Raw genomic sequence first — 27,828 nt, forward strand, 5'->3', positions numbered from 1 at the left:
GATTGCTGATTGATTTCTGATTGAGCGCCCACCTGACTGATTTGATTCCTGATTGAGCTTCACCTGATTCTGAATATTCAAGATTCAAGATCTATGTTTGCGGCGGGGCCTCATACAACGCAAGAAATAGAAGCCGTCTTGGACCAGGTCTTCCGAAGTCGCCATGAGCGTGCAAGCCTAATCCAGAAGTACAGTCGAGATGCCGCAAAACCTGCGACTGCAAAAAGCAGCAACGAGGTCACGATGTGAGTCATTTCAATTCATTCTCAATATTTCTATTGGCGTTGCGATATCGTTAATTCGTTGTCACTTTGCATTGCTGACATGCAGACAGGCGACCAGATGAGTTCATGGACTACAACTGCCTTTATAGAGGCGCGAAAGAATGGGCAGCGAAGAGTGCTGAGGCTGGCAACCTAGAGAAGGCGCAGATTGCTGCAGTAGTTGGTTGAATCATCCTAACTTGATGTATTGCCGTGGCATGTTGTCGTGGAGGTGGTGGGTGACAGCATGTACACGTCCAGTAGGCGAAACATCTTGCTGTGTTCCAATGGGATAGAATCTGCATCTCACGGGCATACAGTCTCCTGCTAAGGACAAGGAGTTAGATAGCGGCATGAACATCTAACAATCGGCATTCAGCGTAGCTGCTCCATACGAGTGATGTGTATTATCTCGCTCCATCTCGTAGGCATACAAGATCCGACTGACAACATAGCGCAGGATAGCAGCGTGAGCGTCTCGGAGAATAAGGCCGATTGTCGTTTTGAAGAAGACCGAGGAACGGAGTATCTTCCATTTTTTCAGCATACCATTTACTAGCGAACATAGGTGCGAAGGAAGCAGCACGGCTGTACCAATTCAACCGAGATCTCTGTGTTCCACGGCATTGCTGTCAAATCTCTTGGAGGCGATAACCAAAACGTTTTCACATTCTGGCATATGTCCTCGGTTGATCGCGTCGAACTCGTGCATCAGAGTATGTGCGGCTGATCGAGCCGTCGCTCGAGCGGAGAGTGGCTTTCCATCCACGATGCACGGTATTATCCGTTACATGGCTTGCTCCTTTGTTCTCAAGAGGACGAAGATCATTTCTCCGTGGTCCCAGCACCGAGTCCGACACTCGTGAAAGCCTTTGCAAATTCCAGGTGAACCCTAAACTGACCGGACTCTCATAATCCCGCTACCTTGGCACGGCGTGTTTTCTGGGCTGCCCCATATTCCCCATGTTGTGGAGGCGGGTGGCTTCAAATTGGCGTTCCTTATTTCCAAACCTGCTGCTTAAAGCCGGCTGGGAGTGTTGGGCGACGTTTATGGTCAGCAAGAAAGGCGTGGTGAAGCAGGTATGAGGTAGCCTGGGCTGAGACGGGCACCGGCATTCACGTAAGCCTGCCAGTTGCCGAATACCAGAAACTCTACCAGCACTCAAAGACAAGCAGTGCGCAATTCGAAGCGTGGTCGACACGTGGGCGTCGTTCATCCGCTCTCGCGTCAGCGCTTCGGATTACCGATTGTGCGTATCTTGACCGTTGTAAAAGGTGTCGGACATTCAGGAGCAGATGTCACTGGCTGAGCTGGCGTCGATCTTTAATGCCGCGCCACTATAGAGCAGTGGCATACATCACAAACACTTGGTATTCTGGAGATCGACCCCGCGTTCTCAACCCTTCCCCACGGCGTCGGGCCTGACTGCGGACTGGGCAATCAGATCATTTCGGCAGTATGATGAGTTTAGGTAGTACGCCTTTGTATAAGATTCGATTTGCACAGCTTGTTGTGTTGATGCACACCCTTCACGCACCGTGGTCAAGTTGTCATCTACCAAAATGACGAACCTTCAAAGCGAAAAGAAGGGAGACGTGCCGTTCAATGGCAACGCCGAGGCTTTCTCAAGCAGCGAACAGGTCGAAGATGTTGGATCGAGGGAAGTCGTCTCGAAAATGACCGAGAGAAAGATCTTGTCCAAACTGGATCGTAGAATCGTTCCTATGGTCATGTGGATGTAAGTTGTCTTTGTCATCTCACGCATGGTATCCACGTTCGGTCGAACTAACTTTCTCAGATATCTGATGAACTTCATGGATAGAGGTGTGATTGATACCAGAACAGCCTGATTCCCAAACTAACAACGTTGGTAGTTGCAATTGGCAATGCCCGGTTGTACGGCATGGAAGAAGATCTTGGTTTGGCTGAAGGCCAGTTCCAACTTGCGGTATCGATCCTGTTCGTAACATACTGTGTAGGTCACATGTCTTAAGACACACCACCATGGCGTGGTTCGCTGACGATTGGCAGCTGTTTGAAGCGCCGTCCAATATGATCATCAAGCGATGTCAACCGGCCCGGTATCTGGCGTGTCTCACGATGCTCTGGGGTCTGGTAGCAACATTCACTGCTTTCGTCAACAACTTTGCTGCACTCGTCGCTTGTCGGTTGCTCCTAGGATTGTTCGAGGCAGGCTTCTTCCCGGGAATCATTCTTTACTTATCCTCGATATACAACAAGAAGAACATCGCTCTACGAGTCGGATACTTCTTCACCACCAGCGCCATCTCAGGCGCGGTAGGAGGCCTGATTGCGTACGGAATCGGAAGCCTGGACGGCGCTGCTGGCTGGCGAGGCTGGAGATGGATCTTCCTCATCACCGGCATTCCCACCGTTATTACGGGCTTCGTCATTCCACTCGTGCTGCCCAATTCAATGGAATCTGCGAAGTTCTTGACCGACGAGGATCGTCGGAACCTGCTGTTACTTCGCGAGGCGGAGATGGGCCAGACCAAGTCCGCGCAAGAGCTTAGATGGGCCGACGTGAAAGAGGGAATGTTGGACTGGAAGACATATGCATATGGCTGCTGTCAGTTCTGCAATAATGCCATGCTGTATTCTTTCAGGTGAGTCGAATTTTCACTTGACGGAGATTGCTCAGATGGGACACATCTAACGCTTGCATCAGCGTCTTTCTCCCAACGATCATCAGGGGCTTCGGACAATGGACGATTCCGCAAGTTCAGGCACTGACAGTGCCGGTCTTCGCACTCGGAGCCATCACGTACCTGACCGTCGCCCGGCTCAGCGACATCACACAAGTCAGAGGACCGTTCGCCGTCGGCTGCATCCTGATCTCAATGACTGGATACATCATGCTCGTCTCGAACTCCGGCAATGCCGTATCTTTCGGCGGCTGCTTCCTGGTCGCCATGGGATGCTACGCTGCAAATGGTATTCCTGTTGCATGGCTGGCGACAAACAACCCACGTTACGGAAAGCGTGCATATGCCAGCGGCTTGCAGCTCAGCATCGGCAATAGCGCCGGTGTTGCGGCGCCCTTCTTGTTCGCTGATGATTATGCACCTGCATTCACTCAGAGTTACGGCGCCACCATTGGTCTGCTGGGTGTCGCAGCTTCTCTGTTCACCACGTTGCACCTCTGGTATAGGATCACCAATAAGAGAAGGGACCAAGGAAAGCATGACTGGAAGGCGGAAGGCAAGACGGAGGAGGAGATCGCGGAGATGGGCGAGAAGAGTCCCCGCTACAGATACACCCTCTGAGGGACTTGTGGTCCAGGGGTAGAGTGTCTGGCATAGTCATCTGCTGGGAGACCCGCACGATCGGGCCAGAAGAGGGCGATAGAATCTTTCCCAAAATCTCGAAGCAGTTCGGATAGAGATATGCAAAACAGCCTGCTACCATCTGCCCCAGGCAATTAGAAAGTCGCCGTTACTCGGAGAGTGTTGCGCAAATTAGAGGATCAGAGTAATGCGAAAGCATCGCCACGGGTTTCCCGAGTCGTGTATGTCCGTGGGAAAGTCCAGCGAATCGTTATCATCAAGAGATGGAGGGAGACTTTGTTGCTCGTTGCGTCGTGCCGGAGAAAAATCGGTGGTGAATACCTACTCACCACATCCCGATCTGCGTGCGCGTCGACAAGGTCAGTGCGCGTCGCACGCGTGAACCCCAACCTCCTTTGACTTCTGGATTCTCAGCAGGGTCAGATGACAGCATCTCAACGCGTTGTACAGCATCTGCTGTGAAATCCAGAGGATCTCTGCATGGGCAGTAGAGTATGTGGCTTCACGGCTCATGTCGTGAATGTCGTAATGAAGCTATATGATTCGGAGTCTGCAGGATCTCTTCTCATCACCAGGGTTTGCGATAGCGTTCCTGACGATCATCCCTTTCTGCTCCAGGTTCTTCACGTAGATCTTCAACGTGCGTTAGCGAGCGATCTATTCTTGTCGCATGTATTTGTCGTGACACCACAACTCTAACATCACGATTGATTGACCAGTCTCATATTACTAGGCAAGGCTTGCTGCTACCAACGCAGCTAACACGCGACCTTTTCCCGACCACCCAAGATCTTCACTGAGAAAACAGGCTTCCAACTACTCGTTGTTAGGTCCCGGCGACTCGCGCTTGCGACGCTCTTTCGGCAAGAACAGCCCCATTTTCGATGCTGTATACGAGGCTATGCCCATCCGTAATGATGATCGACCTCATGTCTCCACCGATCTCTATTTTCAAGCTTTCTGACGCAATGTCTCCATGTGCTTAGCATGATCTATATTCCTTCGAGACTCATCAAGTCCACCAGTTTCCTTCCGCTGCGGAACTACTGCACGATCACGATGCTTTCTCTCGTTAGATACACCATCGCATCACTGTGCGCGACGGCAGCTGCGCAGCAATATGCCGGAGACACCATTTCCGGGTCTCTCCCATCGGCAGAAGGCGCTGAGATCGCCTACTTCCGTGTCTCAGATCCGTCTGGGGCCAATGATCGCCTGACACTGCTTAACTATTACTCGCTCGACAGCAATGGACAGCGATTGCAGGAGTCTGCTGTTGAGCGAGCGGTGATCATGAATTTCGGCCAGAACAGGAACGCTGCTGACTATGAGGGATTTGTGAGTTCATGCAAGTCATGCCGGGGCAAGAAGAATTGACTGACCGCATTTGACAGGTCATCGAAGCTCTGAAGAAAGTCACTTCGGGCGCCAGCGTCGACAATACCGCCGTCATGGTCCCCATGTGGGCCAACGATCAGGACAAAGGCGTCGCTTACCCTTACGACGACCAGACGCAAACATCAACATCGAACGCCATGGTCTGGTACGACACCGAGTGGGCTTACGGCCGCAACAACATGTATCCTTCTTCGTCAACGAACATCTCGACGTTCTACGTCCTCGACGAAATCGTGCAATACTACATGGACGAGAGCACATTCCCTAACCTCAAGGAAGTCGTCATCGCCGGCCACTCGATGGGCTCTCAGTTGGTGCAAAGATACGCGGCGCTCACCTCGGTACAGTCCGGGCGTATTCCGGTCACGTTCTGGCCTGCTGACCCGAACTCGCTCGTCTGGCTCAGTGCCGACCATCCCGTTCAGACATCGAACTGCCCGACTTTCGATGATTACCCTGAAGGCTTCAGCAACTACGCGCAAGACAACCAGCAGTACGGCCAGACGCTTGTGAGCCAAGGTGTTGAGGCTGTGCGGCAGAACTTCCAGAACAAGCAGGTCGCTTGGCTACGATCGACCCAGGACCAGGGAGACCACACGACGGATGGTTGCGGTGCTTACGCTTCTGGCAACAACCGCGACGAGCGGTTTTTGAACTTCATCAAAGCGTTCCCGCCGCAGTGCGAGGATCCCGCGGGCGGGAACTGCGACACCGTGGACTACATCGATGCAACGCACGATGCGCAAGCGGCCTTTGGCTCCGAGGCAGGGTTGGCGCGTTTATTCAGTGACAACTTTGATGGCAAGGGTGTTCGTGCGCATGACTTTGGCACGCGGCGACAGAATGACGATGACCCGTACCCTAGCTCAGCGTAATTGACGAAGCTCTTCACGATTTCCGAGGTCTTCGACGTTTTTTGTCCAATGCAGGGCGTTCACGCCCTGCAACATTTCCGCGTTCGCCCAATGCTGTGTCTCTCTGTGGTCGAACTTCGTGCCCATGCTTGCAGCCTCTCGCAAATACCCATCAAAGGGACTACGAAGCCTGCGAACGCTGGGCAGGAAGTTCTCCCAAATCTATCAGACCGAATAGACCAGACACATAGGTACTCTGCCTATGGAGATGCACGAAGACGCCCTGCATCAAGGCCTGTCGTTCGAATGCTCTCGAGTGGGGTTGTCGTGATATCTGCCGCGCTCCCTCCACGCTAGGCTCCGTTGACGATAATCCAGGCTTCTGCCATGAGCGGCAAGTTCATTTTAGGCCTTCACCGTCTTGACGAGCAACCAACGCTAAATTCGAGATATGGTCCAGGTATCATGCCTGCATATGAGACCTACTTTACCAAGGCTCTTAGATTTTGATAGGTATGCACCTGTTCATTTGTTCGCTCGAAATCCGGTAGCGGGAGGCCGAGAACGTGTATCAAACGCTGGGGAGTGTGGATACGGCAAAAGGTCAACAATTATATCACACCATGCTTGCATTGCGCATTGCGCTACGCGCAATGCAAGCACGATGTGTGAATATTCGTGTTGGCGGTCTTGTGGAAGTTCGAGGTGCGATCTCCGTCTTTGGTGCGTCGAATGGCAGGCACGGAGGACTCTTGCCGTGGTCGCAGGATTTGTGTATGGAGAGGCAGGCGCAGAGCCGATTATTTTTGGGTGATGCAGGGTCATGGTGACATGTGGCGGGCCATCTCCACCTGGTACCGAGGCGCTGGGCTGAGAATGCGCCCGGCAGCGCGGAGCTGCAAGCCAACGACAGACTTCGGGCGCAAGCTGTCGCAAGAGGTCGCATCGTTCGCTGCAAACTGGCTGATGGCTCGCCAGCAATCGAATAAATGTAGATTTGTATTCGCAGCAATGATAAGCCTGCCACTACGAGTAAACAGACAATATTGCTGGCAAGTCTCAGAGGCTCTGGCGCACGTGACCGCGGACTTCAGCTGTTCACCAGAATACCACGCAATTTTGCACAACGCAACACAGCAATAAGGAAGAGCAGGTAAACGATCAGTCAAATGCATCCTATCAAGCAGACTTAGCCAGAATTTTTTACAGTCAAAAAAATACACTTCCATCCTTTGCCAGCGGTGGTGGCCTGGTGGTGGTGGTGACACATTGGCCAAATCGACCCAAATATTGACCAACATGTCAGAATAAATACAAAAAAAAACTTGTAGCACTCTTTACTTGCATGTGTCATCCTTAGTGCAGGGGCCATGCTAATCTTCTCTGTATTGTTTCCTAATGCTGGGTTAGTGTGGTTCGAACGATGTTGTTGGAGGTGTAGCTTACAAATTGACCAAATGTCCTGGGAAGCTGTTAGAGAAATTCCACTGTACTAAGGGACTTTTCCAGCACTTACCCGAAGGACACTAGGTCTGGTGCAGCACGCTATATAAAGCTTGGGCTGCAAGTTCGCCCTCGGGCCGAAGCAAGCCGGTTCTTGTCTCCTGAGGCTCCCAGGCCGCCGTTCCTCAGCGGAGCATGGTCTTCTTGCTCTCAGAAGCTAACCGGCCAGATATCGAGTTATCCCAACCTTGAGTCCGTCCACCTTCCAACTCTTACGCTCTGAACGATCTTCGGCCGTCGCGAATTGACTATCAGTGCCATGCCGATCTTCGCTCACCTCTGACTGCCGCGGACGGTCGGCATTTGCTTCGTGATCGATTGAGAAATCGTCGCAATCGATCAGACGTTCATAAACTCAGCCAGTAGCCGATAACAAGCAATCAATGTATTGTTCGAGCGTTCGAGAACCCATGGTGAGAAACTTGATAAATATTGCAAAGGATCAAAGGAAAACCTCAGGTGATTCCTGAATGATGGAAGAGGGGTGCGAATTTCGTCAAGTGGGGGGATTCGAACGTGGGGAGGGGAGTTCTTCCGACGGCTCTGCACTGTGGATCCTCCGCCTCAACCCTTCCATGTACTCGTGTACTTCACACTAGCGAACGAACAGGCGTCAGAGCTCAGCCCGTCGTCTATACGACGACATCGCCTTGTTGACTTGCCTATTCGCGGAAATGATCGATGGGTTTGCGAATGCACTACGGCCTCACACAGTGTAGCCTACCGTTGGCCAGCAGCCCAGGCCAGGCAATCGCAGACATCCCCAGCAACGATGCAAGCCATCCGTTGCAGAAGGTGTATAGCACGTGTGATTGATAGAATCATGACGGTGATCACGTTGTGAGGGCTTGTCGTGCTTCAGAGAAAGTGCTCTCCCACATGCGCACGTTCAATACTCGGAACGGAGAACGCAGAGGATCTGTGGGTAACCATTGACCAGTGGCATCCTCGTACGACCTGAAAGCTCGCATTCTATCAGTATCAATAGCTTGCATTGCATCGAGATCGGTCCTGTACTCTGTGGATCTCACGGGAGTCTTGCTTCGAATCTGTGCTCGTTTGCACGCTCCGCCCCACTTCGGAAGCTTGCTTCACTTAGCAAACATAAGCAAAAGCATGTTGCCGAGAAGGCAAACGCACCGGCGAACGGAGAGAAAAGGAATTGGTCACGTGCAATGAACCAGATATCGAGTGTGGCTCTGGTGCGCTACAAGTCCGCAAGCACGAGGTAGTTGTCACACATGAAAGGGCACCTTGCCGTTCTTAGCAACAGAATCTCAAAGCTTCAAATGACGCCTGGATTCCGTATGCGACCTGTTCGTATACCACGCTGCATGCCGTTCAAGCTCCGTGCACCGTTTGAGCTCAGAAGTTTTGCATCGAAGCAAGAATGATGGAAGTCCTGGTAAATTATTGGATTTCAAAGTGCTTTCGTGGGGAGCCAAACCGATCGTGAGTCTTTGAATGCTCCACCGGGAAGGGATTTATTGGCCGTCTTAGATCCCAATACAGGAATGAGGGGGGAATTCCGTTTGAAAGCGTCTGCGGCGTCGTGCATGTCATATGCTGCGAGCTATGCATTGTTTGCTGGCTCTCTTCATGGTAGGAGCGGTGTGAGCATTGGAGAGCCTATATAGAACGATTGAGACTTAGGAACTTTCTCTCTTTCACAACAACCATTTCAGTTTCTACAATGGAATCTGAAATAATTGACACGCTTCCGGCGCTCAGAGCCTTCCTCAATGACATTCCTGTTGCGACCGATCCACCCACCCTCTACGTGGACCTTGAAGGGAACAATCTATCCCGCCATGGCACGCTTTCTCTAGTCACTATCATGGTTGAGCCTCGCCACACAATGCATCTAATCGACGTGACGACGCTCAAGAAAGATGCCTTCACCACCGCTGATGAAGGCAGCAACACGTTGCAGCAGATCCTGGAGTCGAGCAGCATCACGAAGGTCTTCTTCGATATCCGCAGGGATTCCGATGCTCTGTTTCATCTCTTCGGAGTCCGTGTCGCAGGCATTCAGGACTTGCAGCTCATGGAGATCGCGACCAGGAGCTCTGCCAAGCGCTTTCTCTCCGGCTTGGCCAAGTGTGTTGAGAAAGACGCTCGACTCGCTTTCTCAGAGAAGGTCCAGTGGCAGGCGACGAAGAACAAGGGACACCGGCTTTTCGACCCAGCTTCAGGCGGCAGCTATGCAGTCTTTGACGAGCGCCCGTTGTCGCCGGAGATGTTGGCTTACTGTGTGCAAGACGTGATCCACGTGCCAGTTCTGCTTGACCAGTACAAAGCGAAACTCAGTGATGCGTGGATGGTCAAAGTGGAGCAAGAAACGGCCGCACGAATTGCCCTCTCGCAGAGCGCTTCCTTTGACCCCAAAGGCCAACGCATGGTGGAGGCGCCTGCTGGTTGGGAGCATTGGCGTCCAGGTGGAGCATGATGAGTGTGATCTTGGCGGAGCTGATATCGCTTGGTATCTTGATTGCGGAAATCGTGGATGATGTGGCCTTTAATCTCAGGAAATGAGCACAGAGTGAACGCTCATTTCATCGATCAGCTCTAGTTTCCTTCAGCGAGAGCGAAGAATAGTGAGACATCAACGGCTTATTTTGCGAACAATGTACCTTCCATAGCCTACCAAATCCTCTTAGCAGCCATCATATACCTCCCAACCCCATCCAACCCATCCGACTCGCCACCCGCCTTCTCAGCCTTAGCCTTCGCACGCGCCTCTTTCTCCCTCAACTCCCTCAAAGCATCCGGATCGTCATCGTAGATCCACCGCCTCTTCTCCTCACTGACCTCCACGACCCCCCACCCACCGACTCTCTTGCCCTTAGCATCAGTCGACTGCATCTCGCGCTCCTTCATGCCCTCGTACCGGCTGCGCGAAAAAGAGAGGAGGATCATGCCGAGGACGAGCTTGAAGGCTAGCAGAATGAGAAAGAGAACGAGGAAGAAGATGACCATGGTCGCGAGAGCGATGAAGTCGTCCATGGACCATGTGAAGGAGCTGCCGGACTCCATGCCCGCGCCGAAGGTGGAGCGGCCGAGAGCGCGTCGGAAGATGTGATCGACGTGCTGGAGGGCTTTTATGGTTGCAGGGCTGGTCGAGGCGGTCTCGTTGTCGAGAGCCACTGCTGTCGCTGCTGCAGGAACGGGCATAGGCACGTGCGTGGCGAGAAACATGTGATACGTTTGCATGCTGGCTCTGATGAAAAGGCAGCTGAGAGGGATGACCGGGAGACCCAGGCGTTTGGTCAGATTCTGGTCCGCGAAAGCGTGAGAGTAGTAGTCCTTCGCGAGGACGTCGAGGAATCGGCCGTAGATCGCCGGCTTTACGTTGTTGAATTTGTTGATGTAGGCGTGTTTAAGCCAGTCGACGATCATCTCGCTACCCAGAACGATCAGGAAGGGACCAAGCACTTCGCCCGTCCATCTAGGCATGAGAGTGAAAGCTTTGGGGATGATGCTGGTTTTCAGCGGGATTCCCGTGGCGTTGGCACCCAGCCCTGAGGTCGCCGTGCCACTCAGGGGGGAGCTGCCGAGCGAGATAGTAAGCCCGCCAACCTCGACGATATTGCGTAGCGCAATTATCATCAGCATGAGCCAGAGTTGGAAGCGCTCAACGACATCCGCGCAAGTGAGCTGGAACAGATTCTCCTTCTCAAACTTCTTGAACACCGTGCCTTTGATTTCCACAAACTGGTTGCTCATGAGCAGCGTCAACAGAGCATTAGAGTATGAGTTGACTGCGACATTCAGGGTGACGACCTGATAAAAGAGGGTTGTGGCGTGAATAAGGTTGTACGCCAGAGCGAGAATGAACATCCAGAGCGGGCGGATGACTTTGCTCCGTCCATCCGGTTTGCGCTCAAGTGTCTCTTTCGAGAATAAGCACTCGAGGACGTCCTGGCCAAGAGCCGAGAAAAGCCGGTCGAAAACCTCCAAAACGTTGTATATTACGTATAGTTTGATCGCTGCTTGCCCGCGGATGGAATGATACATGCGACTTGCATCAAACCACATCAGCATAGTACTGCTGATCAATATTAGAGCGCCTATCGGGTACGGTCAGCCATAATGTTCTGAGAAAATCACAGTAGAGAGCCAGGGCGATGCCTGGGCACTCGGATATGGAGGAAGAAATGACACAATTTTACCTTGTAGTAAGTCCGCCTTATGATTAGGCATGAGAGCAGACGGGGTCGACTTCGTCCTACGGTGTCGAAAACCAGTCCTTTTTTTCGACCTCTCTTTCGCCGCTATCGACGCCGTGTCTAGCTTCAGCATGGGTTTCGAAGGATTGTCCAACGCTTCGCTCGCCTCAGAAGGCCGCCGCGAGCTTGGCTGCTCGGCTCCGGATGGGCGTCTCGATTCTGACGATGAGCCTCTGCGACGTCGCTGCCACATGCGACCAATACCGTCATACACGAATGCGCCCAGATCTCGCACTTCTTTCACGGCATTCCGGGTCCACCATTGGATTAGAATGCCGATCGCTTTGAGAAAACGAAGGGGCAAAATGGTGAAAGTGAAGAGCCAGGAGTCCAGACAAGCCAGCGCGCCGAATATGAGAACCTGTTCGAGCTGAGGCGGTAGGCGGAGGAAATTCAGAAGCCTTTCAAACTTGACCTTGGATGACTCGTAGGGGAAGTCATTGGTCGCTGATCGATGGATGTACAAGGGCGAAGGCCGATCTGACGATAGTTCCAATTGAAGATAAGTCGGTAGCGAAAGAGGCGGTATGGGGATCATAGGAGGCATTGGTGAAGGCTGCGACATGTCCGGTGTTCGTGATGGTTTCAGAGTTGCGCTCGAGGTGTCACGATGGGCGTTATCGAGTTGCAGAGGCGCAGGCTTGGGAGGCCGGGATGATGAAGACTTTCGCGATATCACAGGCGTCGAAGTTGAACGCATTGCCTTGCCTGGCCGGGGATTCACGACGGCGCCTGGTGTGGCATTGACACTTCGGAAGCTCATCGTATTTCCCGGGGCGGCCTCATCAGAAGAGAATATCGCGAGACCATTCAAACCGCCTTTGCGCCCTTCTCGCGGATGCTCTTCGACGGTGTCCAATTGATTTTGCGCATTCAGACCATTAGGCAAGGGCGGGATGTCGCTGTCATGAGAATCCGCTGGTCGCATAGGTATTGATCCGGGAGATGAAGTGAGCTCTTGAATTTGTTTCGGGGACAGCTTCAGCATCTTGGGAGTTTCTCCATTCATTGTTCGCGGCGAAGCAGGCGTGCTGCTCTTCCTTGAGCCCTCGTGATCACCCTCCCCTCTTGACCTTCCTCCAGTAGAAGCCGGTGGCCGTTCAAAATGTCCATTCCCATTGACACGACCATTTATCTTTCCAGTGGCATCGCCATCCTCAATAACCTCCTCATAGCTCGGGAACGGCGCAGGTCCCTCATCTCCATGTTCACCGATCGGGGTCAAGGCAGGAGTCTCAAGCTGACCGTTGCTCGTCGCAGGAGGGAATCCGTTCGCGTGACCGTTCGCATCACCGTTCGTAACATGAGGACTGCTCATGATTTGATCTGTCCGGCAGATTCATGGCTAGTGCATCAAAGCGAGTCGCGGAATAATCAAGACGGTTGTCCCTCGCCTAAAGCTGACCGACCGCACCGCGCGCCGCGACCCTTTGTCTGAAGCTCTGGTGTCGATCAAAGCAGCCGCCAGACCTGCCCCAGAATTGCGCGGCGGGCGCTGCCTAACATCGTTCGGCCGAGATATAACATGTGAAAGGTGCCCTTCTAAACCTTGGAGCATTCCCCAAAGCAATCCGAACGGACTGCCCAAAATGTCCGGCTACGAAGGTACGCCAGACCCCCAACCCTCTCACCAACCCCAAACAACCTCACTAACACCCCCACCACCACAGTGGAACACAACATCAAACCCACCGCAGCCCAAGACCCTCCCCGCCGCCGCCCAGACCTCAGCACCTTCTTCTCCGCCCTCGACCAAGTCGACACCTCCGGCACTCACGCGCCCAACAACGCCCACTCCCTGCCTCTCCCGGGCGACATCTCCGCCGCCTTCCGCCTCCTCGCCAACGCCTTCGACACCATGCGCGGCGGCGCCGGCGGCGGCCCGGCCTCCGCGCACGACGACCTCATGACCAGCCTAATCGAGTCCCTCATGCGCGAAGCCGACAGCCCGCCGACGGAGCTCAAGGGCTGCCCGGACGAGTTCATCGCGGCGCTGGACCGGGTGCCGAAGGGCCAGCTGCGCGAAGACCAGAGCTGTCCGATCTGCGCGATGCCGTTCCTCGACGACGCGTACCCGCTCGTGGTGCGGCTGCCGTGCCACAGGGACCACTTGTTCGATCTGGAGTGTATCGAGCCGTGGCTGAAGCTGAACGCGACGTGTCCGATGGATCGGAAGACGCTGTGGAAGAGGCCGGAGGAGAAGAGGAGGGAGGCGAGGGAGGAGGATAGCGAGGAGGAGTTTGATGATATGTATGCGTGAAGAGGGAGCCATGTCGCAGCGTGTGAGGGGAGCTGGTGCCGCAGGCTAGGATATCGTGATTTAGCGTGGCGTTGGGGTTGGGGCATTTTGTTGTTGTTGGCGATGCGATGCACATGGTACGAAGCCCAGAAATAATGGCAAGAGCACGACGGCACAATGTTTGTGGATGCATCGGACGGAGCACCTCAGGGTGAACATGAGAAATTGCAGACGAAGGTTATGGAACGGATACCGCGAAAGCCTGTTCTACCTTTCCCGATTTATCATAGCCGTTTTATTCTCCTCTCATCAAATCATCTATCGTCAGCGTGACCGGAACAAGCATTCGTCCGATCAACTCAGTTGCGCAGCTGCGGGAAATCGAAATCGGTAACAGGCTTCGCGGAAGCCTTGCTACCACGGCCGCCAAAGCCCCAGCGGATCTACAAAACCAACAGTCAGCACAACGAACCCTCCCAAGAAAACAACTCACAAAACTCACCTGGTTCGGCATCTGCACATGCACGCCCAGCTCATCAGCCCAGCTGAAAACCAAGCCAGGGTTCTTCTGGAACCCCCTCCCAACCGTAACGTAGTCCAACCCCTCCTTCTCCAACAACTCGTTCGCCAACCTCGCATTCTCCACCATCCCCACCGTGCCCACAGCCATCTTCGCACCCACCGCCTTCTTGACCTCGACCGCAAACGGCGCCTGGTACGCAGGCTTCACGTGCGGGTGCTGCTCGGGGTGGTTCCCGCCGGAGCTGACGTCCAGGACGTCCACGCCCTTCTCCGCCAGCAGGCCCGCGAGCTTGACCGTGTCGGCGCCCGTCCAGGACTCCGGGATGTCTTTGGCTTCTTCGAGCCAGTCGGTCGCCGACACGCGGTAGAACAGCGGCATGTCGGCGGGGATCTGCGCGCGGGTCTGCTCCGCGAGCTCGAGCGACAGCCGCGTGCGGTTCTCGAAGCTGCCGCCGTAGGCGTCGGTGCGCTTGTTGCTGACCGGCGAGACGAAGGAGTGCAGGAGGTAGCCGTGGGCCTGGATGTCATGTTAGCACGCGAAGCTCTCAGAACGTCTCGACTGGGTTGGGGGGACAAGTGCAAACGTACGCCGTGGATCTCGATCGCGTCGAACCCGGCCTTCAGCGCGCGCCCGACGGCCGCCGCAAAAGCCTTCTTGAACTCCCCGATGTCGTCCAGCGACATCTCCTTCGGCATCGCGTGGTGCTCGTTCCAGGGGATCGCGCTGGGGCCCCAGACATCGTCCGGCCAGCCGTTGAGGTCCTTGCCCGCGACGGCGCCGGAAGACAGCCAGGGCGCGACGGTGCTCGCCTTGCGGCCCGCGTGCGCGAGCTGGATCATGATCTTCTGGCCCTGGGAGTGCGCGAACTCGACGACGCGGGCCATCGGCTCGATCTGGCTGTCCTTCCAGAGGCCGACGTCCTCGGGCGTGATGCGGCCCTGCGGCGTGACGCCCGTGGCCTCGATGCAGGTGAGGCCGGGCCCGCGCTGCACGATGCCGCCGATGTGCGTCGTGTGCCACATGGTGTAGTGGCCGTCCTGCGCGGAGTACTGGCAGAGGGGCGAGAGGGTGATGCGGTTTTGGAGCGTGAGGCCGCGGATTTTGAGCGGCGTGAAGAGCTTGGGGATGGAGTTGATTTCTTTGTCTTCGACGACGAGGGCGGTGCCCGCGGGTGGGTCCTGGGCGGGTGTGAAGTAGGAGATGCCGGGGGCTGCTTTGTTGACGTTGTGTGGCTCCTCCTTGATGGGGGCTTCGACGGCGTGGTGGGAAGACATTTTGTTGGAGTGTGTTAGTTCAGTGAGGTGTTTCTCAGAGGGTTTGAAGGTGATTATGAGTGAGCTGGAATCCGTGGAGTCGTCAGAGTTCAATGGCAGGTGAATGAAGTCGAGTGAAGTTTATCAGTTGGAGTGGGATGAGAGGCAAGAGCGTTATTCCCGTGATGGCGGATAGGCGTGAAGGTCAATGATTTATATAAATTTATCGACAAGTCGAGGTGCTGCTAATGTACTGCTTACGAATCGAAACCATCTCAAGTAGCTCCCGCCATTTTTGCTACTAGAACCGTGGAGTTGGCGTCATACCCGACGATAACTTGACGTTGTTGCCGGGACCGGCGCGGATGAGGAGCGTCATTGCTGCAGGGTCGAGCGTGCCGCCCGGCGGGGCGAGCTGTTCCGCCATGAGACCGAGCACGACCTCACGCATTGCAAACCGCATGTCAGCATCGGCAGGTTGCATATTGCATGTAACTGCAAGGCGGAAGAGAACGGTTCGCATGGGAAGCAGCTTAAGCATCGAGAGCCGCAATTGCCGCCTTTATCAAGAGCTCATCACCACAGCGAGATGCTGACAAAGGATGCTGCGGCTGCCGCGGGGCACGATGCTGACCCGCAATGCTTCAATTCCACCATCGCTGATGGCCGATCGAGCAATTGCCTACGCTGACAAAGCGAGAAGACGATGCAAAACGAAAACGCATCGCAACAAGGCCGTCAACAGGGTATCTACAACTTGCAGTCTTCACCGGATCATCACGTCCTGCACGCCAATCCAATCCATCCCCATGACCTCCCCATCCATGATCCCCTGTACATAGCACTCTCCTATCAGCTCATACCCATCGCCACAGCTCCTAAGCACATACGGCACGTCAGCTCCCACAGCTACAAAAACCAGGTCCCCTTCCCTCGCGCCATGCGGCGCCAGCCCAACCCAGCCGGCAGCAGACACGAAGAGCACCCTGCCACGCGTAGGACCTAGGACAAGAGTCCTCGTCGCACTGTGCGCGGGATCCGAAGGCGACTCCGAATCGTCCAGCAGGCTCCCGTGCCGATGCGACTGCTGCTCTTTGCCGGTGTAGTAGCCGTGCTTGCAGAGCATGAGGTCCCTGCGCAAAGCGTCGAAAGCGTCCAAGTGTGCGAAACTGCCCGGTGACCGCACCGTGCGCGCCAGAGCGATCGTTTGCGCCTCACGCCACCATTCGGCAATGTGCGCATGCGAGCCCTTCGAGGCGTCGAGGTCGCTGTGGTCGAGTCGCACGCGGCCGGCTTGATGGATCGTGTCGAAGATTTTGCCGCAGAGTTGCAAGCCGCTGTCGGGCTGCCAGTCGAAGAGGCCGAGGCGGGTGCCGCCTGCTGAAAAGCGGCGGCCAACGCCGAAGATCAAGGGCCGGGCGCGCAGGTCGACGGACCAGTCGGGGACCCAGGAGGCGAGCTTGGGAGAGGGGTCTTGGTTCTGGCGCCCGGCGCAGGAGAGCATGATCATGGCTCGGCGGACTTCGAAGTCGTCGGCGCTCATATCGAGGCCCAAGGGTAATCGTTGCTCGAGCTCGTTTGTTACTGTGCCTATCATCTGGAGCGCGAAGTCGGTGTAGACACTGTATGGGCTCATGGAGTAGTCTGGGCTGACGTCGTGTTTTCCAAGGCCGAGCAGGGCGTATATTTTGTCTCGGGGGTCAGTAGCACCAAGGTGACGCGACATGAAGAGAAGGTCAAGAAGATCAGGTTCACTCTCGTGCTGGTTCTCCTGTTCAGATTGAGGGTCAGTATCTGAGTCCGCCTGCCGTATCAAAGCCATCATGTGTCTTTGATGACGGAGTCTGATGCGGTTGATACGCGAGAAGGGCAGCTCTAAAGCAGTGACAGCTTGATCCAAATCCCACTGCTGAGGTAGCTGGCCTTCTAGAAGGGAAACAATCATCTCCAGCTCATTCCACGTGAAGCTCAGAGACCCCAAGACGAGCTCGACGTTCGGATTCATGGCTACTTCTTGGACAACCCACGTCCGCCAGAACCACGGCCGCCGAAGAATAAGAGCCAGTGCTTTCCAGCGTTTATGACCTCGCTTCGGAAGACCGTGAGTCTCCAAGTCCGTCGGGGCAAGCCCACTCACGGGCTGATAAAGAGCAATGTGCAAGAGCTGCTTCGCAAGCTGCATGCCAGCGCGACTATCATCATAATCGTCGCCCAGCCATACGATCACTTTTCGGGCCGACTTGAAGATGTCGCCCATCATGTTGACCTGAGCGTTGCGCTCGCGGACGCGCTCCTGACATACGCAGATCCAGTCGACCCAGAGAGTCACGACATCGTCCGGGTGGCGGAAGCGATTCAGCGCCTCCCACAGGGTCTTGGTGACCGGCAGACGCTTGCCGTTGCAGAAGACGTTCTTGTCGCGCAGGCCATCTCCCCAAGTGTATGACAGTGCATCGTAGGGAGTGCGGTCGGGCCCCGTGACGTAGTCTTCAAGCAGGTCGATGGCGATGGCGCGCGAGCCGCTGCCCGGCTGAATGTGCGCCAAGCGGATGCCGGTCTTGGAGTTCCTCAGCACGGGATACCTGAAGTCGGGCACGCTGTCGCCGCTGGGGTGCGGCGGGCTCTTCCAGCGAGTGATGATGCTCATGTCTCACAGCTCAGTGCCGACGTCCGAACGAGTAAGGCATGTTTGATGAGAAATGGGGCGGCGCCAGGCTTAGCGGACCAGGCTTGGGGGCGGGGATGGGACTGGCGGACGAAACGCAGGCAGTGTGGGACGCGCGACGGACGGTGCACTAGGGCTGCCGGGAGCAGATGGCCATATGGATAGGGCGAGTCGACGACACAGCAGCACGCAGGCACGCAGCCCAACTCCGAGTCGAGGAGGGCGCTGGCGGTGTACAGTACAGCGAGTGGCCTGAGCCCAGCGCGTGAGACAGGGGACTGGCTGGCTTCGGCTGGCTGCGCGCGCGGCGAGGGTGAAGGCTGGGTGGGGGCGCGTGCATTGCGGGTTCCTTGCAGCGGCTCGCGCCGTCGGCGGGCAAACCGAGGTCCGTTCGCTGATTGGCGCGTGTGGGGAGGATCATCGGGCGCGCGAAGGACGGCGAGAGATGAAACGACAACGGCGCCTCTGCTCCTGTTGGCCTGCTGCTGGTCTGCTGTGACCTGCCCGTTTAGGGGAGGGCGAGCGCTGCGACTCTGCCACCGCCCACGCGCGCCAAGCAGGCGCATGCCGCATCTTCCTCACGCCTCTGCCCAGCGACACGACCGTCCGCTCTGCACCGCGCTGTCGTGCAACTCTCCGATCCGCCGCCGCGCGCGTCTATCGCTTCGCGCGACCACGCTCACTACTCCTGCCTTACGATCTCTGCCATACCTGACGAACTCACGCGCCCGTCGCAGGACGACCCACTGCTGCTCACCGGACAATCGCGACCGCGACCACTGCTGGTCGATTGTCCCGCCGTATTCTTGCGACTCGCACTTCACTCTCCTTTCACCCACAACGAAGCCATTGTCGCCGCGAACAAAGGCAGGCCAAGCCTCACATGCGACTGCGCATTCCTCCCCGCCTGCGCCGCACACCACTCGGTCTTCGTCACCTCGCGCACTCTTTGCGACGACACTCCACTCGCTCTGGATAGCCCGGTCTCTATCGCCGGACCTTGTTTTATCTGCTGGTCAGACATACGCTCCCTCACATCATCCAATCTCACCACGACGAGTTTCACGCGAAACGCCGCTGAAACTGCCGCTTCTATCAATCGAGACACTACCATCCCTCCCCGCGGAAGATCGAACAACCTCTTCCACGCGCACATGTGGCTTCAGCGGGTCTGAACGCGATTGGTTTTGACGTACTTAATTAATTCGTCCGCAACACTCATCCACAATGGGCTGCTGCGGAGAACGCGAAAAAGGCCCTCCCGAGGCCACGGCAAAATGGACCTACATCAACCTTTCCGACTTCAAATCTACTTCTTCATGGAACACTCTTGCGTACATCTGGGTGTGGGTAATGGCATTCGTCTCGGTGGCGGTCTTTGCTGCCGATAGCTTCACAGCCGTCAACCTGCTTGCATTCAACAGATGGACAAGCAAGATCGAGCCCGCGCTCAAGATCGAATACGCTCGATGGATTTTCGCTGGCTGCATTCTCTTTTCTTTCGCTCTCATCATCTTTTCCTGGTTCTTCGCCATCCGCGCAATCAGGAGAGGAGGTATCGCCGAAAGTTACATGGACCCTCTTGCTGCGACGCTTCAGAGTATGCGAGGCTCGGGTTGGCGGAGATTTCTGGTCTTCACCAACTTGACCAAGAGCAAGAAGGGCAACGACTACATTGCTTTCTTCGTCTACTTCTCCTTCCAGACTGCCATCCGCGTCATCATCGCTGAGGGCCCGCGTCAGGTCATCAACGGTATGACCCTCTATGAAGTTATGGAGAGGAGATTCCTGGAAGGCGGCGACTCCGACAAGCCCAACATCGTGCAATTCTGGGAGAACCTTCAGCATCTCTTCAACGAGGACGTCTACGTTGCAGCGACAGTTTGCGCCATGCTGTTCACCCTCATCATCTGGGTCATCAGCGCGCTGTCGTTGCTCATCTCTCTCATTCTGTACATCGTCTTCCTCTGGCACTACATCCCTCAGTCGGACGGCCGCTTGAAGATTTACTGTCGTCGCAAGATTGACAGACGTCTCGAAAAGATCGTCGAGAACAAGATCAAAGAGGCCCTTGAGCAAGAAGACAAACATGCTCGCAAGGCCGAACAAAAAGCGGAGCAAAAGGCAGAGTATCACCTGAAGAAGACAGGGACGATGCCTCCACCGCCCGTCAAATTCACTCGACAGCCAACTCTGCCTACTGTGCCTGTCGCGGCCGACAGCAAGAACGACGACAAACTGCCGGAATTCACATTGGCAAGGAAGGACACATCCACCACCGTGTCTACGCTCCCTCCGTATACTAGCCGCCCGTCAACTAGCAGCGAGAACCCGCGCTTGGAATCACGACCTAGTCAGAGATCCATGCACTCGGCCAGACCTTTACCAAGCAGAATGGCGACTCAGAGCTCGGGATTTCCGACGCCGACTGAGGAAATGGACGCCCCTCTGCTTGACAACGCAGGCTTTGCTGGCCATGTTGGCAGGGACATCTCTCGGCCGCCAACCGCCATGAGTCGTCAGGAATCCGACTCTTCACTTCGCAGGCCAGTGCCCGCGCGTACAATGACCGCCGGCTCGCAAGCCTCAATGCAGATGTATCCGCCAATGCCGCCCATGGGACCACCCGGTGCAGCAAGGCCATTCTCTCCCATGTCGCGCACTGATTCACCAGGCCCGCGACCTCCCATGGGTCCACCCGGCATCAACAGAACCTTCTCTCCGATGTCACGGACCGACTCACCAGGTCCAAGACAGCCTGTTGGACCTCGTATGCCTATCGCCGATACACGTTCGCCTCCTCCAGGCAGCATGTACAACGAGCAACCACCTTTCAACGGACCGTCGCGTCAGAACACACCTGGCCCCATTCGCAACGACAGCAATGCCTCCTTCAACCGCCCGCCGCCAATGCCCCGTCAGCCCACGTTCGGAAGCATGCACAGCCAAGACCAGTCATTCTCCCGCCCAGCACCACCCCCAAGCGCGGTCAACTTCAACCGTCCCTTCTCACCCCCGTCCGCCGAACCCGACCAATCCCTTCCATACCCAACCGACAGCTACGAAATGACCTCGCACCCACACATAACGCACGCCCCCGCTCCGCCCTCCCTCTACGCGCCCTCGCCCCCGCCCGCCGCCGAAAAACCCCCCACCAGCGGCTTCGTCGCCTTCAACCCAGCCCTGCACAGCACCCCCGCTCCAGCACAACCGCAAATCCCCCAACGCAGCGTCACCGCCTCGCCCATCACGGGCTTCGGCTCCCAATCCGCCGCTCTCCCGCCCCTCGACGTCCCCCAGCGCAGCTTCACGGCGCCCGCCGCCGAGCACCTCGCGCCGTCGTCTCTCGACCCGCACCCGATGCCGTTCGACAACCGCGCCACGATCGGGTACTCGGATATCGTCGACGACTACGGCCGCGCGGACAGGGGCGCGACGCCTCCGCGTGCGGGACGTGGGGAGGAGAGGGGTTGGTAGGCGGGGAATGGGGTTGGGGTTCTGACGATTTGAAATGACTGTTACTTGGGTTTGGGTTTGAGCTTGTTGATTGAGTTGAGGCTGGCGGGTGATTGGTGTGGAGCGAGGTGTAGGCTGAGCTGAGCTGAGATGAGATGTGATGTTGTGTTATATACCCCCTTATTTTTCACTTTTTTGAGTTTTCGAAATGCTAGGTTCTATTCACCCAATCTCGTTCTCTCTTCTCTGATCTTTCCTTGTGTCGTACGGCGTTACTCGTATTGATGACCCGTCCATTTGAGACCCTTTCGCTCCCAGAACCGTTCAGCTCAGCGCATCTCTCAACCAGCGCTATTATGTCCGTACTTCAAATCCTGCCTTCACTCCAATTTTGGTCCATTAGCAATCTGGAGCAACTAACCCAACGAGCAATCAGACCCCGACTATCCCCATCCTCCCTTACCAAATTCCACACGGAAGAAAGAAGAGAGCAAGCCTGCTAGATCAGTCACCATTTCTATCCAACAGTAACGGCCTCAATTGTGCGAGCTGATGGCGACACGGTAGATTCCTCGTTCGGGTCTTTAAGTGAACGTCGCTCTTCGATTTTTGGGAGGTCTTGGGAGGCATGGGTATGAGGTGGAAGTGGAGGGGAGGAGGCCGATGTCGGGTTTTGGAGGAGGGTGGTGGAGCAGGGCTGTTTTGGAGGGGTTGCTGGAAGGTGTTGGATTGATGACTGGGAGCAGGTGGGATTGATGCATTTGGGAGACTATCGACTTAGAGGCGATTGCGTTCACTGTAGATGTGTAGGATCATGGGACGTCACTCCTTATAGAGACGGAGGCAGGTCCTCGCTTTTGTTGATTCCATCCCGGGCCCCTGCAGAGAAACACCCCACTTGCCCTTCTGGTGAGCCGCGCAGCCCGGGCAGCCCACGTAGCTCGACCCCGCCAAACCCTCAGCACAGTGACACAACTCCACCTCATCACCTGCGCGTCGCCCTCCCCAAATTTCGCCGCCCAATGCCACCCTCCACCCTCAAGTCGAAAACCTCCGTCGTCTTCCTCATCTCCCTCGTCATCCTGGCACTCAGCATCTTCGCACCAACAACCATCCTCCCCCGCCTCCGCCTCCTCACATCCCACTTCCGACCCTTCACCACCACCACCACAACAACCGCAACCATGGCCTCCTCCGGCCCCTACGCCCACGAGCTCAACGTCGCCCTCCTCGCCGTCCAGCGCGCCACCCTCCTCACCAAATCCGTCTTCCACTCCCACGCCAAAGGCACCCTGAGCAAAAACGACGCCTCCCCCGTCACAATCGGCGACTTCGGCGCGCAAGCCCTCATCATCGCCGCCCTCCAGCACGCCTTCCCCAACGACCAAATCGTCGCCGAAGAAGAAGCCAAAGACCTGCGCGAAAACGAGCAGCTCCGCAACACAGTCTGGGACCTCGTGCAAGCCGCCAAGCTCTCCGACGCGACCTCCGAGCTCACCCTCGGCGGGCCCCTCGCCTCCCCAGACGCCATGCTCGACACCATCGACAAAGGCGCCTCGCAGGGCGGCCGCGCCGGCCGCATCTGGGCCCTCGACCCAATCGACGGCACCAAGGGCTTCCTGCGCGGCGGCCAGTACGCCGTCTGCCTCGCGCTCATGGTCGACGGCCACGTGCGCGTCGGCGTCCTCGGCCTCCCCAACCTGCCCGAGAGCGACGCCGAGCCGCTCGTCGAAGGCATCGGCGCCGAGCAGACGGACGCGGACGGCAAGGGCGTGCTGATCTCCGCCGTCGAGGGGCAAGGCGCGCAGTCGCGGGCGCTGACGCGGGGGCCGCTGGCCTCCCCGCACAGCATCCAGATGAAGCCGCTCGCGCGCGTGAGCGACGCGACGTTCTGCGAGAGCGTCGAGGCGGCGCACAGCGACCAGTCGGACAGCGCGCGCATCGCGGCCGCGCTGGGGATTTCCAAGCCCAGCGTGCGCATGGACAGCCAGGCCAAGTACGGGTCCATCGCGCGCGGCGCGGGCGACCTGTACCTGCGCCTGCCGGTGCGGAAGGACTACGTGGAGAAGATCTGGGACCACGCGGCGGGGGATTTGATTGTGAGGGAGGCTGGGGGTGAGGTGACGGATGTGGAGGGGAAGAGGTTGGATTTTGGGCTGGGGAGGACGCTGAAGGCGAACAAGGGCGTGGTGGCGGCGCCGAGGGGCGTGCATGGGGAGGTGTTGGGGGTTGTGAAGAAGGTGCTGTCGGAGAAGAAGTAGAGTGGAGGTTGGGGTTGGATCTGTGGGCTGGAGGGGGAAGTGACCCGGTGCCTTTTGAGGTCGTAAGGTATGAGATGTGTACATAAGGACGGACGGACGATAGATGGACCGCGACCATAGAACGAGAAACAGAGAGCAACCGAAAAGTTCGTTGCCTAGCCCAATCCCCACCGAAACGCCCAAACCCCCAAAGAAAACCCATAAAATACACCAAATCACGTATCCCCATCACGCCTCCCTTTCCCCAATCCCAACCTCCTCCTCAAAACCCCCCACCGATTCCTCACCCCAATCCTCTCCTCCTCCTTCACACTCGCCCTCCCACCCCCAAGCACCTCCAGCGTAACACTCCTCAACCCACCCTCCCCATCCTCCCCAGCAGGAACCCTCTCCTGCACGCCCGGAATCCACCCCCAGCTCACGCCCGCCCCGAGCGCCATGAAGCCCGCGAAAACATAGATCATCTTGCCCAGCGCCATCGAGTTCGGATCCTTGATGCCGCCGCCCTCGAAGAACAGGAACGCGAGCTGCACGCACACCGCGCCCAGCTTGCCCGCGGCGGCCGCCAGGCCGTAGCAGAAGCAGCGGTAGCGCGTGGGGAAGATCTCGGCGGGGACGATGAAGGTCAGCGTGTTGGGGCCGAGGGCGAAGCCGAATTGCACGAGGGCGTAGAAGATGACGAGGGCGTGGTGGGAGTGCGAGTGGAAGAGGAAGTGGAAGAGGAGGGCGAGGACGAGGAGGGCGAGGGCGAGCAGGGCGAAGGAGGCGATCATGGCGCGGCGGCGGTCGATGCGGTTGATGAGGGCGATGACGGCCAGGGCGCCGGTGATGCTGGCGATGCTGGTGGTGAGGGTTGTGTTCTTTGCGTTGGCCAGCAGGACTTGTCGGATCGTGCCGGTGTCGCCGTAGGGGGAGTTGAGGAGCCAGGAGGGCGTGGAGGGCTGGTTGGGTTTGGGGGAGGAGGTCCAGAGTTTTGCCATTGTGCCGGGGTTGTTGAAGCCGAGGCCGTACTGGAAGGTGCGTTAGTAGGGTGAGGGGGGGGAAACGAGTGGGATGTACTTACGAAAGCGAAGTCGAGGAGGAACCAGGCGATGGAGGTGCCGGCGAGGTAGCGCCAGTTGCCTTCTTTGATGAAGTAGGTGTGCATTTCGGTGTAGGAGAATTGGTTGTAGTCGTTGTCTTCGTCAGGGTCGGGGATTTCCCACATTTCGTCTTCATTTGATCCGATGGAGGACCGTCCAAATTCACCGAAAGATGCGTCGGGTACGGAGGTCCTGCCGGTGAGTTGAGGCATCAAGTCTGGCGCGATGCGATCTTCTTGGGTCTGCTCTGAACCGCCTGCCTCGAGTGCAAAATCACTCAGCTCGGTTGCTTCTGATTCCATGGCGGCTTGCTCCTCGTACACTTTGCGCGTGTCTTTCAACGCGGTCCGGGCATCCTGCTTTACGTCGTATGTATAGCGTCCAGACTCCGGAATGGTCCAGCGGAAAAGGATGGCGACGAGGGCAGGGACGGCTCCCACGCCGACGACGATTCGCCATAATATATCGATGCCGATTTTGGCATTGTCGATCTCGTTTCTATCGGTCGTCAAAATTCCAACGTCTAAATTGTAATCGCGACTGAGACCCTTGAGTGCAGCCATGGCAATCGCCCAAGCAAAGAGCTGGCCGATGGGTTGCATGATGAAAACAGCAGCCATCATGCGGCCTCGAGATTGGGTCGCAGCCCACTCAGCGGTGATGCAGGCGCTGAGGGGATATTCAGCACCTTGAAATGGTTAGCTGTCTGAGGTGAAAGTTAAAATTTGGACAGTGCCGTCCTACCAATGCCGATTCCCATGACGAACTTCCAAGCCATGATCCAGCTGTCGGCGCGCATCGAAGAGACATCCTGGGCGTGGTTCATCCATCCGACGGAGCTCTGGGCAAGTCCAATTGTGCTGAAAATGACGATCATCAATTCAATGCCGTAGAGCCGCTGTCGGCCATATTTGTCGGCAAGGAAGCCGAAGATGACCTGGCCCACACATGACCCGGCTAAAGTGAGAGCGTTGATGGTGATCTCTATGTTGGCCTCGTGCTCGGCGCCCCAGTAGACAAAAGCCAGACAGGGCAGGATGATGTTGGAGGCGAACAGGTTGTACGAGTCGGTGAAGAAGCCGGTGGCGGCGACGGCCCAGACCTGCCAGTTGAAGCCATGCTCGTCAATAATGGAGACCAGCTGCTTGCGCTGGCCTGCGATGGTCGGGATGTGGCCGGTATACTTGGCGGGATTGAAGGGCCACGCACGCTCCTGGAGATGGAGGTGGTGGCGCGAGTGCCTCGGCACTTTCGGCATGGTCGCGTGAGCAGCGATCTTCACAGTCCGCACCGGCGGGCGATAGAGTGACTCGCAAGCACCCTCCGCCGGCGCTGCATCGCACAGGGATTTGAGGAGACGGTGGAGTCGGAGGATGTAGCAGAGCTTAAGCGAGACGGACGAGAAAATGAGACGGGACAGGCGCGGGCGGGCACGAGAAGGCGAGGCAGGGTCTCTGGCGGCAGATGGGCGAGGCTGCTGAGGCTGCTGAGGCTGCTTCAGCCCTGCGGCGTTGCAGCGCGTCCGGATGAGGCATGAGCCCACGTGCTCAGCAGAGCGGCGCCCGATGAGGCATGAGCGCACGTGCTCACGGAAGTGTGAGAGGCGTGGACGGCACAGGCCGCGCGCTCCCACCCGCCCGGCACCGGGAGATGGCATTCATGGGCGCGTTGTCAGGCATCCGCCGGCATCCAGGCACACAGGTGGGCTGTCAGGCATCCGCCGGCATCCAGGCACACTGGCACCGGTAAGACTCACACTGCCTATCCTCGCGCTCTCGCGTTCAGGCTCGCATCCGGCAGCGGCATCCTGCCGGGCATCCTGCCGAGGCACGTGCCGAAGTGGGCGTCGTATGGCAGCGAGTGGCGCTCCTACAGCAGAGTGGGCGCCTGAGCGTCGTGTGGCAGCGAGTAGCGCTGCTAGAGCACTGCTAAAGCACTGCTAGAGTGGGCGCCTGGTGGGCGGCCGGAGTGGCCCAATGGAGCCACTACCAAGTCGGCTTCAGCTAGCGGCGCAAGGCCTGTTGGCGGTAGATGTTGGCCGCGCGCAGTGGCAGGGTAGCATGGGTAGCATTAGTAGCATTGATCTTGTCCGCGGCGGTCGGGTGTCCGCCAGTCGTAGCCAGTGCCCGCCGACACGCGTTTTTCTGCTTCGCCCAGCCTCGCTCTCTCGCCCTCTTGCCCTGCCCTCCGAGCCCTCCAAGCAATCCCAAGCCTCGACTGCCCAGCGCGACAAACGGCCGCTCGTCTTCAGCGCTGCCTCGCGCGCCCACAGCTGCAGATCGCCGCCGCGGCCTCCGCCCATCGTCATACGCTGCTCATCTGCCCATCCTCGCAGCACGCAACCGCCCTCCGACCCGGCAGCCGCCCAGCAAGCCTCGTCGCCCTGCCGCACCCGCCCTGCCGCCGCAGCTTGTTCGTCCTCCCAAGCCCTACCGCGCCTCGCTACCTGCCTCGCCTTCCGATGCCCTCCCTCCCTCCCCCAAACCTTCCCTCCATATCGCTCTCCACATATACACGCTGCCACCGAGCCATGTTGACCCTGAGTGAAGATCGCTGTTGCGCCATCCGCCCCGGCCCTTAACTCTATCTCAATCTTCACGACTCACCGCCATCGCCCTCTCTTCGGATCAAGCTTAAGCTCCGGCCCGGCACTGGCTACTGCCAGTCATGACGACAGGCTTTGGTTTCAGCATCTACGAGCTCTTCAAGTCCTCCACCAAGTGCGCCCAGGCCTACCGAGCATTTGCCAGCGAGTACGGCAACGCCTCGCCCCAGTTCGCCGCCTTCCGCGAT

General features: G+C 57.1%; 10 protein-coding genes across 10 annotated transcripts; 6 read left to right on the forward strand and 4 right to left on the reverse strand.

Annotated features, from left to right (window-relative positions):
* Positions 1–1,826: 1,826 nt before the first annotated feature.
* WHR41_07216 (uncharacterized protein) lies at positions 1,827–3,551 on the forward strand (the record flags this gene model as incomplete). The annotated part of the gene is made up of 5 exons (XM_069375821.1): positions 1,827–2,002; positions 2,063–2,088; positions 2,139–2,239; positions 2,296–2,891; positions 2,954–3,551. 5 exons carry the CDS (start codon positions 1,827–1,829, stop codon positions 3,549–3,551), a joined length of 1,497 nt encoding a protein of 498 aa, XP_069227321.1.
* A 1,080-nt stretch (positions 3,552–4,631) lies between these two features.
* On the forward strand, positions 4,632–5,864 carry WHR41_07217 (uncharacterized protein; the record flags this gene model as incomplete). The annotated part of the gene is made up of 2 exons (XM_069375822.1): positions 4,632–4,910; positions 4,967–5,864. 2 exons carry the CDS (start codon positions 4,632–4,634, stop codon positions 5,843–5,845), a joined length of 1,158 nt encoding a protein of 385 aa, XP_069227322.1. The 3' UTR covers positions 5,846–5,864.
* Positions 5,865–9,020: 3,156 nt separating this feature from the next.
* WHR41_07218 (uncharacterized protein) lies at positions 9,021–9,776 on the forward strand (the record flags this gene model as incomplete). The annotated part of the gene is made up of 1 exon (XM_069375823.1): positions 9,021–9,776. One exon carries the CDS (start codon positions 9,021–9,023, stop codon positions 9,774–9,776), a length of 756 nt encoding a protein of 251 aa, XP_069227319.1.
* An 87-nt stretch (positions 9,777–9,863) lies between these two features.
* WHR41_07219 (uncharacterized protein) lies at positions 9,864–12,947 on the reverse strand. Its single transcript, XM_069375824.1, has 2 exons — positions 11,500–12,947; positions 9,864–11,397 (listed from the first exon to the last, which is right to left on the reverse strand). Exons 1-2 carry the CDS (start codon positions 12,872–12,874, stop codon positions 9,971–9,973), a joined length of 2,802 nt encoding a protein of 933 aa, XP_069227320.1. The 5' UTR covers positions 12,875–12,947; the 3' UTR covers positions 9,864–9,970.
* A 198-nt stretch (positions 12,948–13,145) lies between these two features.
* Positions 13,146–13,816, forward strand: WHR41_07220 (uncharacterized protein; the record flags this gene model as incomplete). The annotated part of the gene is made up of 2 exons (XM_069375825.1): positions 13,146–13,161; positions 13,227–13,816. 2 exons carry the CDS (start codon positions 13,146–13,148, stop codon positions 13,814–13,816), a joined length of 606 nt encoding a protein of 201 aa, XP_069227264.1.
* WHR41_07221 (uncharacterized protein) lies at positions 13,400–15,872 on the reverse strand. Its single transcript, XM_069375826.1, has 3 exons — positions 14,906–15,872; positions 14,298–14,834; positions 13,400–14,238 (listed from the first exon to the last, which is right to left on the reverse strand). The coding sequence occupies exons 1-3, from the start codon at positions 15,590–15,592 to the stop codon at positions 14,155–14,157; spliced, it is 1,308 nt and encodes a 435-aa protein (XP_069227263.1). The 5' UTR covers positions 15,593–15,872; the 3' UTR covers positions 13,400–14,154.
* Positions 15,873–16,337: 465 nt separating this feature from the next.
* WHR41_07222 (uncharacterized protein) lies at positions 16,338–18,218 on the reverse strand (the record flags this gene model as incomplete). Its single annotated transcript, XM_069375827.1, has 1 exon — positions 16,338–18,218. One exon carries the CDS (start codon positions 18,216–18,218, stop codon positions 16,338–16,340), a length of 1,881 nt encoding a protein of 626 aa, XP_069227262.1.
* A 1,245-nt stretch (positions 18,219–19,463) lies between these two features.
* Positions 19,464–21,713, forward strand: WHR41_07223 (uncharacterized protein; the record flags this gene model as incomplete). The annotated part of the gene is made up of 1 exon (XM_069375828.1): positions 19,464–21,713. The coding sequence occupies one exon, from the start codon at positions 19,464–19,466 to the stop codon at positions 21,711–21,713; it is 2,250 nt and encodes a 749-aa protein (XP_069227261.1).
* A 1,163-nt stretch (positions 21,714–22,876) lies between these two features.
* WHR41_07224 (uncharacterized protein) lies at positions 22,877–23,953 on the forward strand (the record flags this gene model as incomplete). The annotated part of the gene is made up of 1 exon (XM_069375829.1): positions 22,877–23,953. The coding sequence occupies one exon, from the start codon at positions 22,877–22,879 to the stop codon at positions 23,951–23,953; it is 1,077 nt and encodes a 358-aa protein (XP_069227256.1).
* Positions 23,954–24,168: 215 nt separating this feature from the next.
* WHR41_07225 (uncharacterized protein) lies at positions 24,169–26,492 on the reverse strand (the record flags this gene model as incomplete). The annotated part of the gene is made up of 3 exons (XM_069375830.1): positions 25,780–26,492; positions 25,017–25,723; positions 24,169–24,963 (listed from the first exon to the last, which is right to left on the reverse strand). Exons 1-3 carry the CDS (start codon positions 26,291–26,293, stop codon positions 24,169–24,171), a joined length of 2,016 nt encoding a protein of 671 aa, XP_069227260.1. The 5' UTR covers positions 26,294–26,492.
* Positions 26,493–27,828: the final 1,336 nt, after the last annotated feature.

Source organism: Cladosporium halotolerans (assembly GCF_011745625.1).
Source record: "Cladosporium halotolerans strain TM138-S3 chromosome Unknown Sca28, whole genome shotgun sequence".
Lineage (NCBI taxonomy): Eukaryota > Fungi > Ascomycota > Dothideomycetes > Cladosporiales > Cladosporiaceae > Cladosporium > Cladosporium halotolerans.

What these genes read in the sequence shown, in the direction of transcription:
- WHR41_07219 (XM_069375824.1), bottom strand. Translation starts at nt 12,874, where the DNA reads ATGAGCAGTCCTCATGTTACGAACGGTGATGCGAACGGTCACGCGAAC. An exon ending in TAAGGCGGACTTACTACAAG is followed by an intron (nt 11,398 to 11,499) that starts GTAAAATTGTGT and finishes CGTACCCGATAG; the next exon opens with GCGCTCTAATATTGATCAGC.
- WHR41_07221 (XM_069375826.1), bottom strand. Translation starts at nt 15,592, where the DNA reads ATGTCTTCCCACCACGCCGTCGAAGCCCCCATCAAGGAGGAGCCACAC. An exon ending in ACGCGATCGAGATCCACGGC is followed by an intron (nt 14,835 to 14,905) that starts GTACGTTTGCAC and finishes CATGACATCCAG; the next exon opens with GCCCACGGCTACCTCCTGCA. An exon ending in ATGTGCAGATGCCGAACCAG is followed by an intron (nt 14,239 to 14,297) that starts GTGAGTTTTGTG and finishes TTGGTTTTGTAG; the next exon opens with ATCCGCTGGGGCTTTGGCGG.